This window comes from Notolepis coatsorum, assembly GCF_963971535.1.
Source record: "Notolepis coatsorum genome assembly, chromosome: 1".
Lineage (NCBI taxonomy): Eukaryota > Metazoa > Chordata > Actinopteri > Aulopiformes > Paralepididae > Notolepis > Notolepis coatsorum.
In genome coordinates, this window is record NC_140165.1 from 276,258,193 (window position 1) to 276,283,312 (window position 25,120).

General features: G+C 42.5%; 2 protein-coding genes across 3 annotated transcripts in view; both read left to right on the top strand.

Annotated features, from left to right (window-relative positions):
• Positions 1-3,161, top strand: part of flot2b (flotillin 2b) — a 122,279-nt gene extending 119,118 nt beyond the window's left edge. Inside the window, exon 11 of the mRNA XM_084329787.1 lies at positions 1,461-3,161. Within this exon, the coding sequence (XP_084185913.1) occupies positions 1,461-1,499 (39 nt within the window). The 3' untranslated portion in view covers positions 1,500-3,161. The remainder of the gene's footprint in view (positions 1-1,460) is intronic.
• A 6,164-nt stretch (positions 3,162-9,325) lies between these two features.
• Positions 9,326-23,845, top strand: fam222bb (family with sequence similarity 222 member Bb). 2 transcript variants are annotated; one of them, XM_084329989.1, is made up of 3 exons: positions 9,326-9,436; positions 14,975-15,101; positions 15,220-23,845. In XM_084329989.1, the coding sequence occupies exons 2-3, from the start codon at positions 15,020-15,022 to the stop codon at positions 17,322-17,324; spliced, it is 2,187 nt and encodes a 728-aa protein (XP_084186115.1). In that variant the 5' UTR covers positions 9,326-9,436; positions 14,975-15,019; the 3' UTR covers positions 17,325-23,845. The 2 variants fall into 2 exon arrangements, with proteins under 2 accessions (XP_084186115.1, XP_084186116.1); XM_084329990.1 differs by lacking the exon at positions 9,326-9,436 and adding an exon at positions 9,952-10,039.
• The last annotated feature ends 1,275 nt before the right edge of the window (positions 23,846-25,120 follow it).

Here is a 25,120-nt window from a genome sequence, read left to right on the forward strand (position 1 = left end):
GGGTGCCAGTAACATTTAGACAGATGGTTCCATGATGCAGGTGTGAGGGTGCCAGTAACATTTAGACGGATGGTTCCATGATGCAGGTGGAGGGTGCCAGTAACATTTAGACAGCAAAGTGGGAGTAGAGCGGGAGATTCTGTAAGACTCACAACACTGACGTCTGTTTATGATGGGGAAGGCAGTCAGGAATTATGTTCAGGAAGTGCAGGGATAGAATCCGGGAGGGATCGAGTGCTCAGAGTGGCTGGGTGAAATAGTCGAGGGGGTTGACAGACGGCAAGTGTTGGCAACGAAGCAAATCAGTGGAGTCAACCTTGCTTAGCTAAGACTATTCGGCTAACGATAGGTGCATGAGGGGCGGGAAAGAGAAATGGAAGGGAAACTGAGACAAATGGTGACAAAGTAGAGCAAAGTAAAGTGGCAGTTACAAACAATAGCATCAGTGTCATCCCCCCACCCATTTGTTAGTGTGTTTTGTTTTGTCTGTATTGTACTGTATTGTACTATGTTTGTGTGTTTTGTATTGTACTGTATTTATGTTGAGGTGTTTTGTGTTACAAACTACGATATTAATTAAAAAAAACAGCATGTGTCACAAACAACAGCATCAGTGTCGAACAACAGCATCAGTGTCAAACAACAGCATCAGTCAAACAACAGCATCAGTTTCACAAACAGCATCAGTGTCAAACAACAGCATCAGTGTCGAACAACAGCATCAGTGTCAAACAACAGCATCAGTCAAACAACAGCATCAGTTTCACAAACAACAGCATCAGTGTCAAACAGCATCAGTGTCACAAACAACAGCATCAGTGTCACAAACAACAGCATCAGTCAAACAACAGCATCAGTGTCACAAACAACAGCATCAGTGTCACAAACAACAGCATCAGTGTCACAAACAACAGGATCAGTTTCACAAACAACAGCATCAGTGTCACAAACAACAAATGAAAGCAGAATGTCTGTACTTTAACCGCATGATTATTGTTCTACTTCCAAACCAATGGGCTTGGAGTACAGAGCCAAAACAAACGGTCAGGTGTTTTGCCTGATGTTTTGACTGTTTTTGTTCTTGAAGTGGCATTTTTATAGTGATGTTTTAACATTGAAGGGAACAGGCATTTCTGCAACCCTACCTTTGTTGCTTGCATGGATTTGCATTGAGAATGAATGAATGAATGAATGAAAACTTTATTTAACAGATTGCAGAATGGGTACAATACAGTACGGCTCAATACATACAATTGTTAAGGGGATGCAGACCTGAGAAAGACGTTTGTCTTGTTTCTCATTCAAATCCATTGTAGGCTTGCATGGATTTTCACTGAGAGCATTTTGAGAGCAGAGGCTATAGAGTTAAATACAACTGTATAACCATTTGTCACTATAAATGGTTTAATTATTATGACAAATGTGATTGACTCTTTTTATTTGTAATCTCTTTTCAACAGATCCCTTTGCTGCAGAAGATGACCAATGCCCAAGCCTGAATTGACTCCACATTCCTCTGATATCTGTTGTATGCACTCTCATAGACTGCCTTTAATACACTTGAAGATCTTTTGTTGTTTTTATATATTATATATATATATATATATGAAAAGGTGGATTTTTGTAAACCTCTGGTGCCTTACTTTCTACAGGACCAGCATATCTGCATGTACTGCTGCTCCTTTAAAGAATATCTCTTCATTGTTTCCTTTGTTTGTTTTTTTAGTAAGTGGGAGCTTTTTAAAACAAGTAGATCCGGGCCTGTTTGCTAAGTGTTAAAGAATAGGAGTGGCGATCTGAGATCCATTTGACTCTAAAAGGGATTTTCTGATTTGGCACTAATTAACTTCAGCCTGATCTTGCTTAACATATGTAAATAAAGTACTGTACATATCGACCACAGGAAAAAAGTACATATTGTACATTATGTTATAGCCATAGGTAATATACTCAATTTTGAGTTCCACTGCTGGACCCAAGGTGCTCACATGGGAGGCAAATTCCTTTACCTCAACATTTTTCTCGCCCAAACCCTAACCTTAACCAACCAATCATTGTTGATTTGTCTCCTGGTCGCAGTGATTTGTTTTGGACTTTTGTCAATACGAAACGTAAATATATTACTTATACAATATGTAAATATATATGACTCATGGCTATAACATAGCGTACATTATGTGTCTTTTCTCTGATGAGAAAAAAAAACATTGGTCTTTTTTTATGTGGAATGAAATTACAATTCTAATGAATTACAATCAGATTGACTTCTTAAAGGTATCCTTTTTAAGTTCCAAGTTCAAGTGACCTGACTAGTGATCTCTACTCCCATTCTTAACGCCTTCATACATTCCAGCTCTGTTCTACAGCACCTTGTAGTTGTATACTTGGCATGTATCAGGCATTTTCGTTGATTCATAGTGCTTCCTTTCTTTTCATTGAGTACATATCCAGACTTGTAAACATCCACCTTACCTTTGATACTTGGGGTGATGTGTCTGTAATTGCCATTGTTTCTCTTGATTCATGTGATTTGAATAGTTGTTTTTCCATTTTATACATAATATATTTATTGTACATGTGATTTATTTCAGGTTCTTTTAAATTGTCTCCCAATGGTTGGTTTTTACAATGCAACAAGGTGCTGACAATCCTCCAAATAACAATCCCCTCCCATGCTACAAATCTCTGGCCATGCGAGGGGATTTGTATGTTAACGAGTTCTACCAAATCTCTTCTTCAAGATGTGTGATTTGCCTCATACTGTCGTTGTGCAGGCATGGTAGATGTTTGAATAGAAGTATTGTTTGTCACAACAAGACAACGGGAAAGGACCAGTAACCATGTCCTAATATAGTTTGTTTGTGGTGGAGTAGTTTAATATTTAGATTTAGGTACTGTAAAGTACAAAATAAAAATAGTTATCTTTTGGTATTCATGGAAATGATTAATGCGTATCTTGAATGTCAAGAAGTGTAATATAGGAATGTTTCGTTTTTTTTTATTTAGCAAATTTAAGTCTTCTAAGTGTGTCATTTGGATCCCTTGAAAAGCTTTGCAACAAATAGGTTCTGGTTCAGAGTAGTGATTCTCCAAATCACAATTAAATTAATCAAATTTTATTTTTTATTATTATTATTATTATTATTATTATTATTATTATTATTATTATTATTATTATTTATAAATTGTATTATTTCAGAGTAGCTGTAGAAAATGATGGACTTGGAATAAAACTCTGTTGACTGTTTGTTGTGTTTGATTTTATATCAAGGATAGGTCCTAAGCCGTGCTCCACAGTCTGTCTTGACTGTACATCAAGTCATCTTTGTATCTTAACACTATGTCAGAAAAGACAAGGTACTTTCTGTTCTAGAAATGCTGGTAGATATCCTTATTGGTTTCTTTGAACTGTTGTTAGATAGGCTACACTTATGCTGTTACACATTTGCTGGACCTCTCATCACCTCTAGAAATTAGAGCATTTGCTTTGAGTCACATTCCAATATTGAAATTGGTTGATAATCAAACTTCTATTATTCTGTGTTTTTTTTTTTTTTGTGGCATTGTGCCTTATAAATATAAAAACTAACTTTATGTTGTGATATCCTAATGCTTTGCATTAACACTTTGATTACCAGCCATGCAGTGCCCCTTACCCCCGTTGAATGCCACCACCCACTTCAATGATAGCGCTCTCATATTTGTGAACGCATAAACTATGTCTTAAATTATGGCTATGTGTCTAATCTGGCCGTTGCTTATCAATGACTTGTTTGCAGTCAACATTGTCGAAACGGATTGTTTTTTAATCTGTTCATTTCCGGTTTATACCATTTTGAAAAACCCTCGTTTTCTTGAAAGTTTCAGGAAAATATAAATATTCTGTGATAAACGCCCTTTACTGGAATATTCTGGAATACACAAAAAACGTTGTCATTTTTCTGCCTATTTATGAATCGTTTTCAAATGAACGCTAGATTATCTGTAGTATATGTGTACTTTATGCACGCTAGAGAAGCGGGCTGAAAAATCGTTTCTCTCATTTCCTGATCAGCACACACACAAAAAAGGTCTGATTATCCTAAGACTGGTAAAATAGCTTCCTTGTTATCCAAAAAGATTATTCCAATTCCTGATCGCCATTCCAAATATCGATTGCGTTTATTGATTCAGCGCTGGGTACTGGAAATATGTATTCCACGCTGTTTTGCGGCTCGTCAATGACTTGGATCCTCTCGGATGGCTTGCCGGAGAAGTAAAATGAGGAAACTGGATTAATTAACTGTAATAATTCATAATTACAATGAATTATATTAGCCCCTGGGGGGGCTACATCAACTCGAGGGACACCAACAAACTGAATAAGCTGGTGAGTAAGGCTAGCTCTGTGGTGGGAGTCGAGCTGGTCAGACTAGAGGTGGTAGCATGTCAAAATACTTCCCAAAGGTCAGTGAATACCACAACCACTACACCAGAGGAAGCTCAACAAATCATGTTAAACCCAGATTCGGCTCAAACAAGGGACTAAACACGTTTCGCAATTATGCCACAACAATGTGGAACGCCCTACCCAAAGCTGTAAAGGAATGTGAATCCCTGCCCACATTCAAAACCGCTCTTAAAGAGCACCTACGGGAGGCTGCAATTCGAAACTGGCCACCGTAAATGCCCAAAACCCCCACCACCTCCTAATAGACAGTCTCCTCCCCACCGCATGTATATATTCCCTCCCCGCCGTATGTATATTTCCCTCCCACCCACCCACCCCCTCCTAATGTACAGTCCCCTCCCCATCATATGTATATACTCTGTCAGGATCTAGGGGTAACAGTACTGTATATTTGAATACCGCTTATGTCACAAATGTATCAGTACTAAATACCTATATGTCCCTATGCCATAAATGTCATGTATGTTGTGTATGTCATAAATGTCTATATGAAATGAAAATGGGGGACCCTGATGGAAACAAGACAAACGTCTTTCTCAGGTCTGCATCCCCTTAACAATTGTATGTATTGAGCCGTACTGTATTGTACCCATTCTGCAATCTGTTAAATAAAGTTTTCATTCATTCATTCAGCAGAAAGGGGGATGAGAATGAAGCTGGCTGCTATCCTGGAGAATCCCTCCCACCCCCTCTACGACAAGCTAGTCAAGATGAGAAGCACGTTCAGTCACAGACTCATACACCCCCGACACTCAACGAACCGCCTCGGCCAGTCCTTCATTCCAGCGGCCATCAGGCTCCACAACAGTGGGCAGGGACTGCTGCCAAGTCAAGTCAAGAGTTTTATTTGTCACGGCATACAAGCATACAGTGAAATGCGGGGGGTCTTGCCCGCAATGATTGTGCAATAATACAATAATAAGAATAGGATGAGAATAAGACATTTGTGCAATATACAAGTAATAAGAATAAGACATAACAGGTATATGTACATAAAGTTTACAAAAAGCATGGTAAGACATGCTAAGGTCCTGCGATAGTGCAATACACTGTTAGCTACGGATGAGGCACTGGGTCTTATGTACACTACTATACAATGCTATACTATACAATCTAAAGTTATACTATGTGTCCTTATGCTAGCTTGCTATATCCATCTGTTTACTATACAAGAACCACTCCCGTTCTTGTTTTTAAAGTGACCTTTCATTGTGTAAAGTGACCGTTGAGTGTGTGCATGTGCAGTGTGTGTGTGTGTTCATGCTAAAGTGACTGCTAGTGTGTGAGCATATACAGTGTGTGTGTGCTCATGTGTGTTTGTGTGTGGAGAGTTCAGTGTTCAAGACTCTGATGGCCTGGGGGAAGAAGCTGAGCCGAAGTCTCTAGTTGCTGGTGTTCGCAGGTGTTTGCCTGACCGCAGTAGCTTGCACAAGCTGTTGTTGGGGTGGTGAGGGTCTTTCATTATTCTGCAGGCTCTGGATTTGCACCTCTTGTTATATAAGACCTGCAGGGGTGGTAGTGCAATACCCGTAGTACGCTCAGCTGAGCGCACCACTCTCTGTAGGGCCTTCTTGTCCTATGCCTTGCTGTTTCCATACCAGGCAGTGATGTTTCCAGTCAAGATGCTCTCTACAGCTCCGGAGTAGAAGGACTGGAGTATCTTCCCCGATACTCTGAACTTCCTTAACTGTCTCAGGTGGTAGAGGCGCTGATTCGCCTTCTTTACGACTGAGTCTATGTGTGTTGGCCATGTCAGGTCCTCTGAGATGTGGACCCTCAGGTACTTGAAGCTGCTCACCCTGTCCATGTGCCAGACATCCAACTAGGAACCTAAAAGGACAATATACTACCTTATGCATACCGCACCTTATGTGAATACTGTATACTTCATCAGATCATATATTTTTTGTATTTTATTTTTTTATTATCTTTTTAAACAAACACATAAACAAACATGACAACACACGATAAGATATACAAGCATTAGTTGACAGTGCACATCCAATGAAATCACATTTTAGTTAATTGTCTTATATAGGATATACCCTTAATACCTGTTATCTAAAAACCTACACACATATGCTCTAGCTCGTACCCCCCCCCCCCGGACCCCCCATTGGATAATCCATCCATTTTCCCTCGCTCCTAACCAGACATTACCATTATATGCTAGCTTTTATTTTCTCCACCACTTCTAACCACAATGTCATTTTGGATTCATTGAGACCCAAAATTCTTGCTGTAGATATTTCTTGATAGATCACATCGAGATATGTAATAATCCAGACCTTTCGGCAATTTTTTTCTGGTTGGAACCATCGTGATGCTATCAGCTTTTTAGCCACTGTGATACCCGATAAAACCAATCTCTTTAGCTGTGGATGTACTGCACACTCAAAAACATCATTCAGCAGTAATACAGAGGGGTGTACAGGTATATTCCAAGTTAAGAGATTTGATAATTGCTGGGTCACCTCTTTCCAGAATATCTTAATTGATTGATTGATTGATTGAAAAGTTTATTAACAGATTGCAGAATGGGTACAGTACAGCTCAATACATACAATTGTTAAGGGGATGCAGACCAGAGAAAGACTTTCGTCTTGTTTACATCAGGGTCCCCCATTTTCAATTCATCATTAACTGGTGGGCAGTCCCAGTGCATGTGCATAAATGTCCCCTCGTCCCCATTTGTACATAAGGAGCATTTGGAGTCTTGTATAAGACCCATTTTTTCAGTCTTATAGGAGTCAAGTATGTCCTGTGAATATAGTTAAGATTGATTTGTTGATGGTCCGGGTTCCTTGATGTGAGTCGAACATTTGCCCAGGCTTCTTGCCAATCAAAATCACTTTCCAGGTCTGGTATATCCCTCCTCCAGACGGAGTCTAGGTGGAGGGTTTCATATGAGGACGTTAGTAATTGATGATAAAAATCTGAAACAAAACCTCTGATCATATATTTTGCATTTTTTTTTATTATATATTAGATTAGATTTAGATGATTGGATTATTAGATTATATATTGCATATATTTAGCATTTCGTTTTTTTTCAGACTATATATTAGATTCGATTTAGATTATTGGATTAGATTATATATTGTAACTATTATTGTAGGGCAAATATAACAGAGGGCATACATACCCTCATCTCGCACATTGATTGATTGAACATTTTATTAACAGATTGCAGAATGGGTACAATACAGTACAGCTCAATACACACAATTGTTAATGGGGTTGGTTTTGGACATTTACAGGGGCCAGTTTTGAATTGCAGTCTCCCGTAGGTGCTCTTTGAGAGTGGTTTTGAAGGTGGGTAGTGATTCACATTCCTTTACAGCTGTGGGTAGGGCGTTCCACATAGATGTGGCATAATTGCAAAACATGTTTAGTCCCTTGTTTGAGCCGAATCTGGGTTTAACATGATTTGTGGAGCTCCCTCTGGTGTTGTGGTTGTGGTATTCACTGACCTTTGGGAAGTATTTTGACATGTACATGGGTACCTTAGTGGTGTAGTGTATCTTGTAGACCAGGCCCATTGCAAGTTGCTGTACTCTGCCGTCTCTAAGCCATCCTAGGTTGTCAAAGTGGGCAGGGGTGAGGTGGGTTCTTGGAGTAAGGTCTGACCAGTTTGTGTTAACATGTCCAGAGTTAATTATGTTATGTTAAGCATATTGATTTGTTATATGGTTTACACTGTTTTTACTACCTGTACCTCCCCTCCCTAGGGTGACCAGATGCAAAAAGTCCAAAAGTGGGACAACAGTAAGATTTTGGTGTGACAAAGTGGGACAACAGTAAGATTTTGGTGGGACAAAGTGGGACAGATAGATAATGTAAATTTTTTTATTAGAATAACTGAGTCTGGCAAAATGACAGGAGCTAGTTTCATACCACAGTCGGCTGACCTGTATGAATGGGAGTGTTGTACTGTGTGATAGACACTTGTTATCTCAGCTGCAGTGACCTTGTCCGTCTGGCTATCATTGTTTGGTTTAAAAAGAAACGTATCCATAGATCTGGATGTTTCTTTTTGGTGAACCACTTTCAAGTCAGACTCACGTCCACTGTGGCGCTTCAAGTCGAATTCTCCTCCATGCGCAATTGAAAACGAACTATGACACAAAACACAGAAAGCCTGCTGCGGATTGCCTGCCATCTGCCTCACCCAGTCATGTGTCGTTTGCCAGTCTTGGTTGTAACTGCAGGTCCGTTTCTTTTTACTGCTTTCCATCTTGAACTAGTTCGCTTGTAATGTTGTTGTGTTTTTTTTGACCAATCAGATTTGCGATATGAGGTAGCGTCACAAGTTCAACTCTCACGAGCAGAGCAGTGCGCTAAATTACTATAACCAATCAGATCTGCGATATGAGGTAGCGTCACGACTCAGTCACGTCACAAGCAGGCAAGCAGCGCGCTAAAGTACTATAACCAATCAGAGCAATGTGTGTGGACAAGAGGCGGGTTGCTACGTTTACTGTCTGTAGGGAGGGGCTTTTAGACGCATGTTTTTTTTTGGCTTCGAAAAGAGGGACATCCTCTCAATATGAGGGACGCGGGACATTTGGTCAAATGGTGGGACAGTACAACCAAAAGGGGGACACCTGGTCACCCTACCCCTCCCCCATGCTGCTATGATGCCTGAATTTCACCAAGGGGATCAATAAAGGAATATCTTATCTTATAAATAGTATGAAAAACGTTTTTAAGTATTAGAAACAAGAACTGCATTGTACACATATGAGGCCAGTAGTGAAAAGTTATCGTTTGAGATTTATTAGACAGGCGCTAAGTCTGGGTCACCTAAAAACAGCAGTGGTCCTTTTAAACGGTATCTCTTTCGCGCATGCGTATCGGATGTTGCTGCCGTAGCCAGCAGCACGGAGACAGTTCTGGAGATGTTGTCTATATAATGAAAATATCAATGTTATACCTCGACAAAATGAAGCTTCCTCTAATTCCGTATTCTTGAATTCTCGAGGAGTAAGTATATTCTTATCATTACAGTTAGCCTGTGTCCTTTGTAACAATGAGAAGCCGGTTGTGATAACGCGTTAGCTAAATAGCTAATGTTAGCTAACCAGCTGGCCTGGCAAGCACAAAGAAGCGTTCAATCAGAGACTATTCAGAAAGGAGACTGCGCAACTCGAGTCATTTCCTGTAATTTGTCACGTGGGCTACACTAGGCGAAGCATTCGCTGGCTTACTCAATAGGTCGACCCTACTCGGCTTACTAGAACCATAGATAGATATCTATGACTAGAACCAGCGATCTCATAGTGAACCAATGGGGATATCGCCCGTTTAACGGTACCGCCCACCTAGGAGTACGGAACTGTTCCAATTCCACCCCACTGGTGCTGCTTTAAATGCGTCATCTTTTCTTATCTACTATCTTTGCTTCAGTGCTTTGTGGTGGTTGACTCGAGGTATTTGGCTAATGCTAAACTTGTTAGCCATATTTCACCATTGCTGTTTCCAGAGAGTGGTGTGTGTGTGTATAATATATACAAGCTCCACGGACAATGTGGAACAATTTATACGCTTGCTTGTTCAAGGAGGACACTTTAATGAGAAATCTGCCAGGTGACTACTTTGACTAATACTCCCCAACCCCCTCCGAAGCTGAATTGCTACAACAAATGGCTACTAAGCTAACGTAACTGGAGTCAGGAAATATTTTGTGTGCTACGTCACGTTCAAAATGAGGTTATTGTTGGTTCTGGCCAAGGATAAATTATTCTTAAGGACAGGGTCATATGAAAGATCTCTCCAGTGTGTCGGTCACCATTGCAATATTATGCGAGAACCTTTTTTCTTTTGTATGTCTTAACTTTTGCGGTTTGACTTTGCACCACACCGGATAAATGAGTGGTGTGCTTATAAAAGCCAGTTCCTGACTGTTTATCCTATTGAACATACAACATGTCAAGCTTCTCCATTAGAACGGGGGGTTGCCTCGCTAACAGGGCCATGGATACACTTGATACCAGGGAGGGGAATGCTACCTTTTGAGCGATTTTATTTTCATGCTTTACGTTTTGAGAGAGGGATATACAATTTGTTTTATTGACTTCAGTTGCTGTACAGATGCACACCGGGCATTGGCTAATCAGTCTGATGGAGGTACGATACTGATTGGTCTGCTCCAAAATTTGGACATTATGTTAACCCAGATTCCTATGCTATGTACTGTAATATCCTGACTGAGTTAACTAGCTGGATATTAGGGCAAGGAATCTGGACCTATGGCGTATTATCTTCAATATATGAGATATATCTCTAGACTGATGGTTTTAAGATTTAATCCCAGAGATTTTCCAACCGATTTTCTGCTAATTTACAAAGATGACCATGAAGGCCTCATCCCTTTATGAAGCTGTTGCAAAAGCCAAATGATAACAAGGTTAACTCATTTAATAATTGTGCCATGAATTGTTGGGTCTGTGTAATAAGTTAACACTGTTATCATCATTGCATATCTGACATTGCATCACCTCTGGACTGAAAATATAAACATGGCTACTCTGTAAACGGAGGAAGATGCAGACCAATTCTTTACCTGATACAGCTGGTGACTCCTAATATGTTGGGTTTTTACTTTTTATCATTGCCATTGATTAATAGAGGAGGCTACGCTGCAAGAATACAGAGTGCTTTTCCAAATGGTTCCAAGTGTATTTTACCATCTAACAATTAAATTAACACATCAGGACTAATTTCAGAAGAAAATCTTCCTTTTGAACAAACCAACGTATAACACTACATGGGTTGATAGAAGTACGACTGTCAAAATAGGTGTTTTACTCACAGAGCGGTTATCATTCAGTAAGTTTAATTATCTTAAATAAAACTGTCATGCAGCTTTGTAGCCGAGGCTTGTTTTTCACTATAGCCCCTTTTGTGACTGCTGATGCACGCCTTGCTTTGAATACAGCAGTCACTTGCTCCACCTTACTAGCCATGGGAACATTCACCCTGAAGCACTGGTTATTTACGAACGGTTAGTTAAAAAAAGACAGTGAAATTTCACAGGTACTCACAGGGTTTCACACACAAAACCGGGGTGGTTTGAAAGCTTGGCGTTGCTAATAAATTTTTTAAATAATTTTAATAAACAAGTAAAAATCACAGAGCAGTGTTGCATGAAAATGAGTCTCTTCTTCCGCATTTTGACATGCCGGAGCGCTGTGATTGCTGGGCACACCAGGCATGTGACAAAGCAGAAGAAGAGAAGAAGCCAATCACAGCGCTCCAGCATGTCAAAATGCGGAAGAAGAGACTAATCCATTTTCATGCAACGCTGCTCTGTGATTTTTACTCGTTTATTAAAATTATTTAAAATGTTTATTAGCAACGCCAAGCTTTCAAACCACCCCGGTTTTGTGTGTGAAACCCTTGTGCAACTGAGTACCTTTTGAAATTTCACTGATACATTTTGAACGAACCGTTCGTAAATAACCAGTGCTTCAGGGTGAATGTTCCCATGGCTAGTAAGGTGGAGCAAGTGACTGTTGTATTCAAAGCATTTGAATACAACAGTCACAAAAGGGGCTAGTTTTTCACCCAAATCAAGCCGGTGTTGCAAATTAAAAACCATTGGTTTCCAATGCTTTGACTTCTTAATTTTCCTTAGCATAGTATTAACCACCCAACTACGTGTTAAAAGAGATATTTCCCTGTTTGGCAATGTCTCCTCTTGAGACGTGAGATTTGAGATGTCGGCTGTTGGGCCTGCTATCATGCTCTATCTCTGTCATGCTGTGTCTTAAGGAAAGGAGAGTACAGACAGGCATTCTCCTCCATCCCCAGTGTGTCTACTAGTGTTGTCAAAAATATCGAAGTATCGATACTGAATATTTAAAACGGCTTCAATACTCATTTCCCGAAGTACCGATACTTTCTGCAGTATCGGTACCAGCTGGCTTGCTCCCGCAAGTTGTTGACAGACAGACGCGCTGCCAGAGCCTTGCCCTTCCGCCTCCTCGCTCAGAGCAACAGACACAAGCTGCTGCAGCCTCCTCCCCCTCACAGCCGGGCAGCGCAGCCCTGTCTTCAGTTTGTAAACAACGCTATTATTAGCTAACGTTAGCTGTCGTTCCTCCGTTAGCTTAATGCTAGCTAGCTGGCCACCTATTACTTCATGGAAACGGAGTAACGTCAAGCCGAGCCCACTACACTAGTACACGCATGAACTCGACACAACTACCCCGTTTCCAACGTTAGGTCTAGCGGAGCCGGAGCCCATCCTACACAGGGCTGTACGCTGCGATGATCTCATCGCAAATTGCCCCTTTAATTGGCCGTTGCGATTGGTAAATAATATTTGGGGGCGGGCTTGCGAGTAGGGATTTCAAGCCTTGCATTCGCATTTCACTCCTAAATGATCCAAGGCGTGTGATGACGCTGAGCACTCAGGTATGATCAGCGGGGGAAATCAACTGAGCACTCACTCTGATAGACTGGCTGACTGTCTGATTTAGCTATGAAGAAAAGTAAAGTTAGTAGTAGGGATGGGAATCGATGGTTCCTAACTGGGTTTTGGCCGTATGCTCCCGAAATTCTCCCGCTGTTTGGCTGCTTCTATGTGCAGTGAAAACTACTCGAAATGATGTCATTGATTTAGTTCAGGGTTAGCCACGGAGCTAACGCTAGCTAACGTGAGCTAATCAAGCTCACAGAGAGAGATAAACAGCTGACAGCAGGTAGTACAGGTACAAATACAATAAAACAAGGGGTGGGGCTGTTGTGTAAACCTTGTGTCGCGTCAATCTGGTCCACACGTTACTCGTTCATATCTCAGCCTGTGCTGAGATATGCCCATTCCGCGGTCTGTTAATAAAGTTTTCAATCAGACGGATGTATGGAAAGGCTTTTATTATAACATTCGTTGAGGTAAAATCATTATGCCTCATTTAGTCATCCTGCAGAGCACTGGTCTCCTACTCGTGGGCCGCGGGGAGCTAATGTAAGTAGCTTTGTTGATGTCAGCACACGGGGCATTCAGGAAGTCAAAAACTAATGCGCTTGCCGATTGGTGCTAAGAACAGCAGGGCGGGTGCAAGCGTTGTGACGTAATTGGCAGACTCTACTGTCAATCAAAATTATTGTTTTCCGTCAGAATGAATGAATGAGAACTTTATTAACAGATTGCATAATGGGTACAATACAGTACAGGAGGATGAAGACCAGAGAAAGACTTTTGGCTTTTTTACATAAGGGTCCTCCATTTTCAATTCATCAAAACATTTAGAGACATACAAATATACAGTAGTTTCATAAAAATGCTAAAATGCTATTTATTGATTGATTGGTTTAAAACTTTATTAACATATTGCAGAATGGGTACAGTACAGCTCAATACATACAATTGTTAAGGGGATGCAGACCAGAGAGACTTTTGTCTTGTTTACATCAGGGTCCCCCATTTTCAATTCATCATATTTCATATCTAAATCATATAATATCTCATTGCTAAATATATGCAATATATAATCTAATAATCCAATAATCTAAATCTAATATATAATATAAAAATGCTAAATGCATGGGTATTTTATTTTGTCTTTAATGTTAGCTTGCAAACTCATACTGTCTTGGTAAGCCTCATAATGAATTGTTTGGGGTAAAAAACAAAAAACATTGTGATGTGTATCGCCGAAAGGTCAGAAAATATCGTGATATCATATTTAGGCCATATCGCCCAGCCCTAGTTGGTTCATTATAAAAGATACAAACCTGACAACAAAAGCACTTAAATGTTAAATAAAAGGACCACAGTAATGAGGCAGTAGGAACATATTCTTTTGCACTATAATGGTAAAATTGTTATTTAAAAATTTGCCCCTAAAACATATTTTTTGCCCCTAAATTTCTAATTTAGGGGCAAGTGTGCCCCTAGTGAAAAAGCTTAGCGTACAGTCCTGCTGCTAAGTGTCCAATTAGCAGCAATGTTGTTGAAAATGTAACGTTAATAAATGCTCCGAGCATAGCTCCGGAGAACTCTCTCTCTCTCTCTCTCTCTCTCTCTCTCTCTCGCTCTCGCTCTCGCTCTCGCTCTCGCTCTCGCTCTCGCTCTCTCTCGCTCTCTCTCTCTAGTCATAACTAGAAAGGTGCGCTCAGTAGACCTAAAATCTCCAGCAGCCACTTTCTCTCTCTCTCTGATCTAAAGATAAACAAAGGGTTTTAAAAGTGTATTTATCTTCTCGTATAGTACCAGAGAGAAGCTGAGGAGAATCAACCAGCAACAAAAGCAAAATTTGTAAAAAAAAATATATATATATATTATAATAAAAAAAGAAATTATTATAATTTTTTTTTTTGGTATTGAAAGTATCGAAAGTATCGATACTTTTCAAGGTATCGTATCGAAGTCGAAATTCCAGTATCGTGACAACACTAGTGTCTACGCACAAGGCTTGTACCAAACCAAGATGTCAGCTTATTACCAGCTGCCATTTGCAAAAGGTCACCGTTAAGTGTCTGTGATTTGCTGACTTGTGTTTGTGTGTCCGTGTCCAGCATGGTGAGAGAGGGTGTCCCATGCTTCATTAGTGGAACAGTGACATGCTGGCCTGTCTGCCAGCATCAGGTGACCTTCCTGCCCCACTTCTCTACCGCACGCAGATGAACACTGGACTTCAGAAATGTAAGTGCTTCCTGTCACCAACTTGTGGTCACAGTTCCATTGAATTGAGTCATTTCCTGAATACTCTGTGCACTTTGCTCAACATTCCTTGTTGTCTGGCTCTGTCTGCACATTCCAGGGGAAACTCCACAGAAGATGAGATCTGCCAACTATCCAACCCCAGCAGAATTGGATGCCTATGCTAATAAAGTGGCCAACAGCCCCCTGACCATCCAGATCTTCCCCAACAGTGTCAAAGTACCACAAAGGAAGCACATTCGCCGCACAGTCAACGGGCTCGACACCTCCTCATCCAGCCAGCGCCACAGTCCTTATCCCACTCAGGTCAGCGCCAGAGCGGGCCTGCTGGCTGTCCTCCGTGCGCCCGACAAAGGCATCGTCAAAGAGTCGGACGGTAGCCGAGCTCGGCTGCTCCACAAGGCCGCCATGAACCCCCACGGCGGGCCGTACGCCACTCAGAGCACTTTAAACCTTTCTCAGCCTGCTCCTAACCCGCAGGGCCTGTCTCAGCCTGCAGCTCAGCCCCAGGCCTCGGCTGCTCAGAAGCAGGGCATGGCTCACCCTCAGAGCCTGGCTCGTCCAGTGACTTTACAGCAGGGCCAAACCATGTCTCATCCGCAATCTTTACAGCAGAGAAACATGGCTCATTCACAAGCTTTACAACGGCAACAGAGCCTGTCCCAGCTGCAGACTTTACAGCAACAGCAAAGCTTGGCTCATCCACCAGGCATCCAGAGGCAGCAGTCTCTACAGCAGCAGCAGGGTCAGCCAGGCCCACAAGTGGTTCGGCAGCAGCAGCAACACCTTCCTCATTTGCAGACGCTGCAGCACCAGGCGACTCCTCATCAGCAAGCTTTACTGCAACAGCAAGCAGTGACTCAGGATCTGCAGCACATGTCTGACGGAGCACAGCTTTCAAGCCTGCAGCATTCCCAGGGCCCGCCCGGGTCCCAGCCCCTTACCCAGGCTGCTGGTGCAGGGCCTCCTGCCACCCCCAACGGCCTCCAGCAACAGCCCCTGCCTGGTGCCTACGGGCCCCGGAAGTTGCCAGATGCCGACGCCCAGCAACAGCCCCTGCCTGGTGCCTACGGGCCCCGGAAGTTGCCAGATGCAGACGCCCCGCCAAACGTTACCGTATCTACCTCCACCATCCCTCTGTCCATGGCGTCTAGCCTGCACCAGAATCGGCCCAGTGACCTGAGCAGTATTGTAAACCAGATAAACCAGTTCTGCCAGGCACGGGCCGGCATGGGTGCCACCTCAGTGTGCGAAGGCCAGATTGCCAACCCGGGCACCATCAGCCGCAACCTGCTTATCAATGCCAGCTCCAGGGTGTCCATGCACAACCCGCCCCCCGGCTCTGGGTCCTCCTGCCTACTGGGGGGTACCCCAGACAAACTCTCTTCTCGGACCCCTGCTGCTGCTCTCCAACCGCAGCCTAACATGGCTGCCGGGAACAGTATGCCTGCCTTTCACACAGACCGTGAACAGCAGCACCTGCAGCAGATCCAGCAGCAGTTACATAAGCAGAAACAACAGCTACAGCAGCAGCAGCAACATCAACAATTACAGCAACAGCAGCAATTGCAACAGCATCATCAGTTACAACAACAGCAGCAGCAGCAACTGCAGTTACAGCAGCTTCAGCAGCAGCGCTCCTGGAACCAACACCAACTGGCCCACATGCAGCAGCCCCCTGAAGGAGCCCACCCTTGCAAGAACCCACGGCGGGAGGCACCTTCTGCCTCTGGGTTCGCTTCCCGGAACCTCAGCTACCCCCACAAGCTCCCCAATGCTGCTCAGGCATTCCCTCTAAAACACCCAGCAGAGAAACCACCATCCGTGTCCCCCATCAATGCCCCGGCAGTCTCCATGCCTTACACCAATGGCCACTACATGCAGCCACCGTGGGCCAGCATCCCAGCTACAGCTAATAACAATGGCTCTGGCCCTCAGGACCTTCCCATAACCTTTCAAGGAGGGCAGGCAGGGGCCTCCATGGAGTGCATCCCAGGGGCACAGTACAGACCCGGTGCAGCGGGGCCCATCGGACCGGCCAAGCTGATGCAGAATGTGGATTTCCTGGCAGGGGACTTCCAGGTTCCCGCCTACCATGAGCAGAACCTGGGCATGCAGGAGAAGATGCACAGGCCCCCCATGGGCCAAGCCCAGGAGCCCGGCAATGGTAGAGGTGTCCATGCTCATCACCCAGGTTACCGATAAAGTTTGAGCTCATCCCCTCTCTGTTTTTAAAGTCGGTGTTCCCTACCCGCCTCGTTTAAATACCTGTACGTTTTGTCTCGAAGATCTTGCAAGTGATCAATTTAACGTTCTGCACAGTTTATTGATTCAGAGCTGGATTTCTACACCTTGTCGGGTTTATGGTGTTTTCTGAAAGCGTTCCTCAGGTCTCAAGTTACGTCTTAACCTTGTATTCCACATGACGTGTTTGCGAAGTTGTTGTTTTTTCCACTGTTGAAGAATATTCCTGTTGTCACTAATAGCATGGGTGTGCTGCTGTTGTTCTGAAGTCTTTATCCCCCCTCCCCCCAACTCTCTGTCATTTACAGGTTGATATGCAACGACTACTATTTCAACATTTAGTGGCCTTACAGCTGCCCAGAGGTTACGTTTAGGGTTAGGCTACTACAATTGCAATAGTCACCAAGTTAATTGCCGCCTTGAGAGGTCTGTTAAAAGCCACTCACTCTCATTGAAAATGACAACAGCTGTATTCGAATATTCAGATTAAAAAAATGTAGTGTTTATAGAATCAATTGATAAATATCATATCTAAGCATTTGTTGTCTTTTTAAATCTACCAAACAGCTGTTGCAATAGCTAAAATTAGCAAAATCCATATTGCCTACACAGGACTGAGAGGTTATTGTTTATATAGCAACAGAGAGTGAGATGGGGCTATTATGTATCCTTAACCTATTTCATGATCAAGCTCAATCAGATTGTTACATATTTATGCATCTAATAGGACTGTTGATTATCAGGTTATCGGATCATTACATCCTGGATGCTCCCTCTCCCTAGTCGAGTTGTGCACTGTTTTAACAGCCTCAGTCAAGATCCACTGCTTAATGGCTTCAGTCAAGAGCCTCTGCTTAATGGCTTCAGTCAAGAGCCACTGCTTAATGGCTTCAGTCAAGAGCCTCTGCTTAATGGCTTCAGTCAAGAGCCTCTGCTTAATGGCTTCAATCAAGAGCCACTGCTTAACAGCCTCAGTCAAGAGTCTCTACTTAATGGCCTCAGTCAAGAGTCTCTACTTAATGGCTTCAGTCAAGAGCCTCTGCTTAATGGCTTCAGTCAAGAGCCTCTGCTTAATGGCTTCAGTCAAGAGCCTCTCCTTAACACATTGACTGCCAAAAACGGCTTACGACGTGTTTGCTGGCCATGCTAATTCTGCCAGACCACGCTGTACGACGTTATTGAGATCATATTTAATTTTTTCGCCATGGCATTCATAATTCCGCCACCCAGCCTCTGGTGATACAGTGGGAGCCTGCACAACAGTGTAACGCCTCAATACCGCCGCCTGGTGGATGATCGGGCGAGTTACAACCGGAAGTGGATCTGGTGATCTCGGTGCATCTGGGAAATCCGTCCGGCAGTCGCATATCGTTGCGGGACTACAGACACACACTGGCGTGCATATGGATCGCTGCCATAACTCAATAATCAATATGATTTGGGTGTTTATTGCGCCATACAAACCGGAAATGGATCTAGTCGATCGATGTCAAATAAGTGGGATTTTTTTCCTCCAGTCATCGGCGAACGGTAAGAGGACATTAACGTTACTTTCAGCTTGATTTGTTTATTCTTTTCACTGCAAACCGATCAGATCAATATATCACCCATACTACATAAAGCATTTACTGACGATCACAGGGATTATAAACAAACCCCCCCCCTTTCATCCGCGCATGATGAATCATAACGTATACGATCATGTACAGTTTAATTTTTTAATATAGCGTGTATCGGCAAATAAACGGCAGTTGATAATCTATATATGCTTATATTCTAGAAGGTATTTTTTGGAAGAATCTATCAATGAAAAAGTATAACGTTCCTACATCCTGAACGATAGATAATCGATGTTGATTGGGCCATAGTAATGTCAATTTAACAATACAATTTTTAAAAAGTTATAGCCCTGCAAAGAAGGTGAACATCTCCATAGGCTTAGACTGGTGGCAGTGAGCCTACATTGATGGATAGAAGCGTGGCAGTTAATGTGTTAATGGCCTCAGTCAAGAGCCACTGCTTAATGGCCTCAGTCAAGAGCCACTCCTTAATGGCCTCAGTCAAGAGCCTCTGCTGAATGGCCTCCGTCAAGAGCCACTGCTTAATTGCTTCAGTTAAGAGCCTCTGCTTAATGGCCTCAGTCAAGAGCCACTGCTTAATGGCCTCAGTCAAAGCCTCTGCTTAATGGCCTCAGTCAAGAGCCTCTGCTTAATGGCCTCAGTCAAGAGCCACTGCTTGTTCAATGGTAGCAATAACAGGAATTCAAGATGGCGTCTGTATTGCTCAGGTGGTCATACAACACACTCTTGTCGCTTGTGAGTAGAACTTTGGTTTTAAAGAAACCTTTAAAAAGCCAGCATTAATGGGAAGGGTGGCACTTGTCCTCCCAGTTCCAAGTTGGACATTTATAACTTTAATACAATTTATTCCCCTCATCTCCCTCCTCATTGACTGGCCGAAGTGTATTTAATACATTATGTCAAAGTGCTTTTTGAAGTAAGTAGCTTGCAATACCTGTCTCGTTACTTAGATTGTTACTACTTGAATTACTCCAGAGGGGACTTTTTTAAGTGGGGAACACCAGAGAGTTGAAATGATAGGCTTAACGTCGGGCAAAATGAGCAGAACCCTCTCTTTGAAAACATGAACTTGTCTTTGACTAATGTGAAATGGAACGTATACCCCCCTCCCCCTTAACGTTGAAAAATGACTTTCCATGTGTCTGTGAAAACCGAATTGATCACTTGCAAGCTGGCAAGTACAACAGATAATGCAAGAAGGGAAATGCCTAATTTCTCCTCCCAACAACACTGGTTTTCACCACCCTTACTACTGTAACTCAAGTGAACTGACTGCGTGGATATTTAGCCGTCTCTGTGGCTTGTGGCGGAGCTCTTCATCCACTAGCAACACTAGCCTTACCCTGTGTTGCATCTCTACTACCTAAAAGGAAGAGTGAGGGCCAGCCGTTGGATGCGGGTGTTATCTCTGCTAGACGTGTCTAGCATGTGTCACAACAACCCTATTCTTTATTTATATTCTTTTCCTCAAGTCTTTTGGTTGAAGATGTATTGACCATAGTAGCACAGCAGCCATTTTGCTCTTGTCTTGCTCAGGTTGGGATTCCTTTCCACCTGGTGTGCATTTTTTTTAATGTACAATTACTATGATTTGGGTCTACGGTCTACCCTAATCACATTAATATAGGTGCACTGTGAACTGTCATAGCAACATTGTTCCCTATGACATCAAGAATTATGGACCAGGTTCATTGTATTAGGTTGGCAGTCTGCAGCTACATTTCAGTGTATTTTATGATTTTCATTCAGTTTTCACAAGATTTGCAATTGCAAAACACAAAAAGCCTATACTGTATGTAAAGTTCCTACCTTTTTAAAGATACAACCTGCTAGTTTAGCTAAGTGGAAACAACCCATCCATAGCTGGGGAGTCTAAATGCTGTTTTGGAAGTTAGTAATAGTGACAATATCTTTTGTAATTAAAAGTACAATTTACCATAATAATACCGCCCTTCTTTCATTAATTGACCAATCTATACGTTTATGATGCAAACTTCAAGACATGATTTGTGTTACAAGTGTTGCACCTGGGTAAAAATGAATCCCAACCTGAGCATGACTTAAGAGCAAAATGGCCACTGTGAATTCAGTTCCTCCCTTCTCCCTGTTTAGCCTTTTGGGGGGGAAAGCCTTAAATGTTGACACTAGTTACCCTCTACTAAGCCTACACCTTAAATGTTAACACTAGTAGTTACCCTCTACTAAGCCTACACCTTAAATGTTAACTTTTCTTTGCCAAGCTTTGGAAGAAAGTATGGTGTGTTTTAAAGAAAGAAAAAGAAAAAAAATGACAAAGTAGTTTTAGCAAATTGTCTTCATTTTAAAGTTGCTGTTGAATTGGAACGTCTACTCGTACAGCCAACGGTGGAACGGTTGAGGTTTCAAGGCAGTGGAGATGTGGATAATAACCTTGCCTTCATGGCAGTTGTCCGATGGGACAAATCGTATTTGGATGTTCTTTTTTTTTAAATAATTTTTAAGGAGCAAAAGTGTAAAGTATCGTCATCTACACGCCTCCAATGTTGCTTCTGTGTAATGACCTTTTAAAGGAGGTTATATTTAATGGGTAAAACTATGAATAGTATTTAGCAGAGATTTCTAGGTGTGTAGCACTGGGCTTTAGAAATAATTGTTAAGGTCGTCAGACTTGTGTTTTCTTTGAGTTGTTATACTTGATAAATAGCCTGATTCTAGTTTGTTAATTTATTTCCTGGACCACTGCATCCTGAAGCCATAGATCTTTTCCACATTAGGTGCCATAGGTGAAGCATTTTGATGACAACAACACAAACGTAAAACTGAACTGTCTCGGCACTCAAATCAAGTGAAGTGAATTGTGAGGTTTGCTACCGACGGTTTAGTCTGGCGTCTTTCAGGCAATGCCCGCTGCTCCTCTTCCGACTGCTTTGCAGAACACGTCGCAGGTCCAAGAGAGGGGAGGAGGGGCGAGAGAACGCATGGTCTCTCAAGGAAAGACGTTTGAGATTCAAGCCGTAGCTTTTCTGGATTTGTGTGTCATACTTGATGGCAGTAGACTTTATTTTATTTTTTGGCTCTCATTTCTGATGTGCCTGCCCCTCAAAGCTGCTATTGAATTTAATCTAAACACACACTTGTATAATTCTGTGTGTGTATAGTGATGTATGGGCTGTAGCCGTGGAATAGTTGGAAAGTTCCTATTTATGGGGGTGGCCGTCAACCTGTTTGAAATGCGAGTGTATTTGCAGCGGGATTAGACCAATATTCAGTGCAGTGAACAAACTTAAAACATATGACTCAACGGACCTGTCCTAATGTCTTGAACTGCCCTGTTACAGCCCAAGAAAGTCAGGTTCCACAGTCTTGTTTCATAAGAAGTGCCTCCGCTGGGCTTATGTCGCGTTCACGAGGCGTCAGGGTTTTTCGGATGGACGGGTTCCCGACCCGGAAGTAGTGCGCGAGCGGCCTACCAAGTCGGATAAACGACATTGAATTGCCGAGGTGCGACGTTATGTAATTTTATCCCCCGGCGTGATCAAAAGTGGAAAGAATCACCTTATTTTTGGTAAATGAGTGCAGTGGAAAACAATATCAACTTGTTGGAAACAGTATAGTGGCTTAAAGTCATAGTTTGTGTTTTTCTAATTATTTACTTTATTATCGGGTCAGATCTTCTCCCGGCTTTGGCACGTGAACGCTAGTAGGTTGTCGTGAAATTCGCCAGCTTGGCCCTTCTGGGATCCCAGAGGGACTACGTGAACGCGGCACAAGTATGGGGAAAAGAGAAACGTTTGAATGGATGTGTGAGTGTGTCAGGCTTAGGTACTTGCACACAGGTGTGCACACTCTCAAAGGTGCACTAAATTAATCTTTGTTGGGGGACCAAGCTACGAGGGCTGACACCAATACTTCGAAGCTTCAATCGCTGCCATGGTAATTGATGCCAAAAACACTATTCTAATGCTTTGTTTTCTTGTTTTCATTCATTAATTTGAATTTTTTTGCCTACATCGGCATACAAAATAGTTTATAGATATAATAATCCAATTTTTTTTTAAAAAGCAGTTCTCAGACGAGGACGTCTATAAGTGTTTTCACAATATCTACGACATGCAGCGTTGAAACATTGCATGTGGGAAGAATGGAGCTTTGATTATCTGCTGTTAATCGCTACTGAAGCTTCGAAGCCCAAAACCTGGCAATCGGGACGGCCCTACAAGCTACTACTGTAACTACTGATGCTGTGTCATGGAAGTCCTGAAGTGTGCCACGATTCCTAGACACTGTTGCTGCCGGCTCACTGACCGTCCACCTCCTCTCTCTCCATCCCACTCCTCTCGTACCGCCCCCCTCTCTGCCCCGGCACCAAAGCCTTGGGAACGTGCATCAACATCTTGTAAGAAGAAATCCATGACAAGTTTTTGATGCGAGGGCTGCTGCTGACAGTTTTTTAAGTGAAAGCTTGTGAATTTTAAGTTGTGAGGATGTGTAAAAAAAATCTAGAGCAAGTTTTTTTTTTTTTTTTTTTTTAAATAATCTGATCCCATCTGCTTTCTTAAATTACCCCCCCCCCCCCCACACACACACACACACACACATAATTATGTGGCTCCACCCAGAACACTACTGAGAACCAATGTAGGTACATTACTACCACTCGGTGGTGAGAGTGAGGAATAAAAATAAATTCTCTTTGACCCCCCCCAGTAGGTGGCGATATGCATTGTAATATCCACCTCACACTGATTATAGTAGAACTTTCTCTAGATTTATTTTTAATCTCTATGATGAGGCGTGTCTTTGGTGTACAAATATTCATGGTGTCGTGCGCTGTGGCAGCGGTTGGGGAGCTCGCTTTTCTCTGTAGAAACGTGATATTCCAGTTTGCCTATCCTTCAGGAACCACATGTCTTGCACAAAACATTCCCCCCTAACCAAAATAAAGTTTGCAAATGCAAAATGTGTCAAGTTGCTGTATTTGTGTCGGTCTGATTATCTTTTATCTTTTTTGTACTGGTACACGGTGGTGCAGTGGTTAGAACTGTTCTCACAACAAGAAGGTTCTCTGTGTTCAAACCCAGAAGGGGGCCTTTCTGTGTAGTTTGCATGGCTTTCCTCCTACACCAGAAGACATGCATGCTAGGTATATCCTGCATTACAACTGGAGTTGTTGGTCCCCGGGTGCTGCACTGTGTGGCCCACTGTTCCTGAATAGTTATGAACGGTCAAATGCAGAGGACAAATTTCCCCAAGCTGATTAATAAAGGTTCAACTTAAATTCATTGTGCAGTGCATATCGCTGCATATACACAGTACAAGAAAAAATTACTACAACCATTGAAGGCGAATGCCACTTTAAGAGCACGTATGTCATTCCTGTGTCCGAGGACAGTATTTGTAAGTGTAGCACTTTCTCCTAAAGCGATAGATCAAAGAGAACCCTTGAATTTGTGAAATCTGAACCAGAAAGAACCAACCTGAACACCCATCGTATTCATCTTATAGCAGCCTATAGCCTGTTGGTTATCTGATTGGACCATGGAAGTATAGATGGGTACATTTAGAATGATTGATAATACTTACTTAAGCCTTTTACCCTGTTTGGGGCATAGGCCGTCAACAAGGGTTCTCCAAGCATCCCGGTCCTTAGCCAACCTCTCCAGCTGGCCCTAGGTGAATGATGAATGAAAACGTTTATTTAAAATGGACACCACAGCTACAGTGGACAGACCAGATGCGTTGTTTTGTGTGTTTTAAAGCATGTGCTAGTTTGCAACACTAGTCCATTGAGGCTTTTTTTAAAAGATATAATAAAATTAACAGTAAAATACAGAATTAAAATCAGTTATCAGAGCAAGAGTCCATGATCAAAACCAGTCTGCGTCTAGTCTACATATGTGAGCACTGTTGCTTTGATTTCAGCCATACATTGAGTCCTCTGTTGAAGACGTTGGCATTGGACTCCAGTAGAGTTCCATAAGTTTGCCCCGTTAACAGAAGGCATACTGTCCAAACGAACTCTTGCACATGGGAACAGTACAGTCACCATTATTGGAAGCTTGTGTCCCATCTTGGCATCATCTTCCAAGTCTCTGTGCCAGGTGTGTCGTGGGTCGGCCTCTCATTCTTTTCCCTTGGGGGTTCCACCGGAGAGATTGTCTTGTGATTCAGATTTCTTTATTCACCATATTGTATATA

What these genes read in the sequence shown, in the direction of transcription:
- fam222bb (XM_084329989.1), top strand. Translation starts at nt 15,020, where the DNA reads ATGCTGGCCTGTCTGCCAGCATCAGGTGACCTTCCTGCCCCACTTCTC. An exon ending in GAACACTGGACTTCAGAAAT is followed by an intron (nt 15,102 to 15,219) that starts GTAAGTGCTTCC and finishes TGCACATTCCAG; the next exon opens with GGGAAACTCCACAGAAGATG.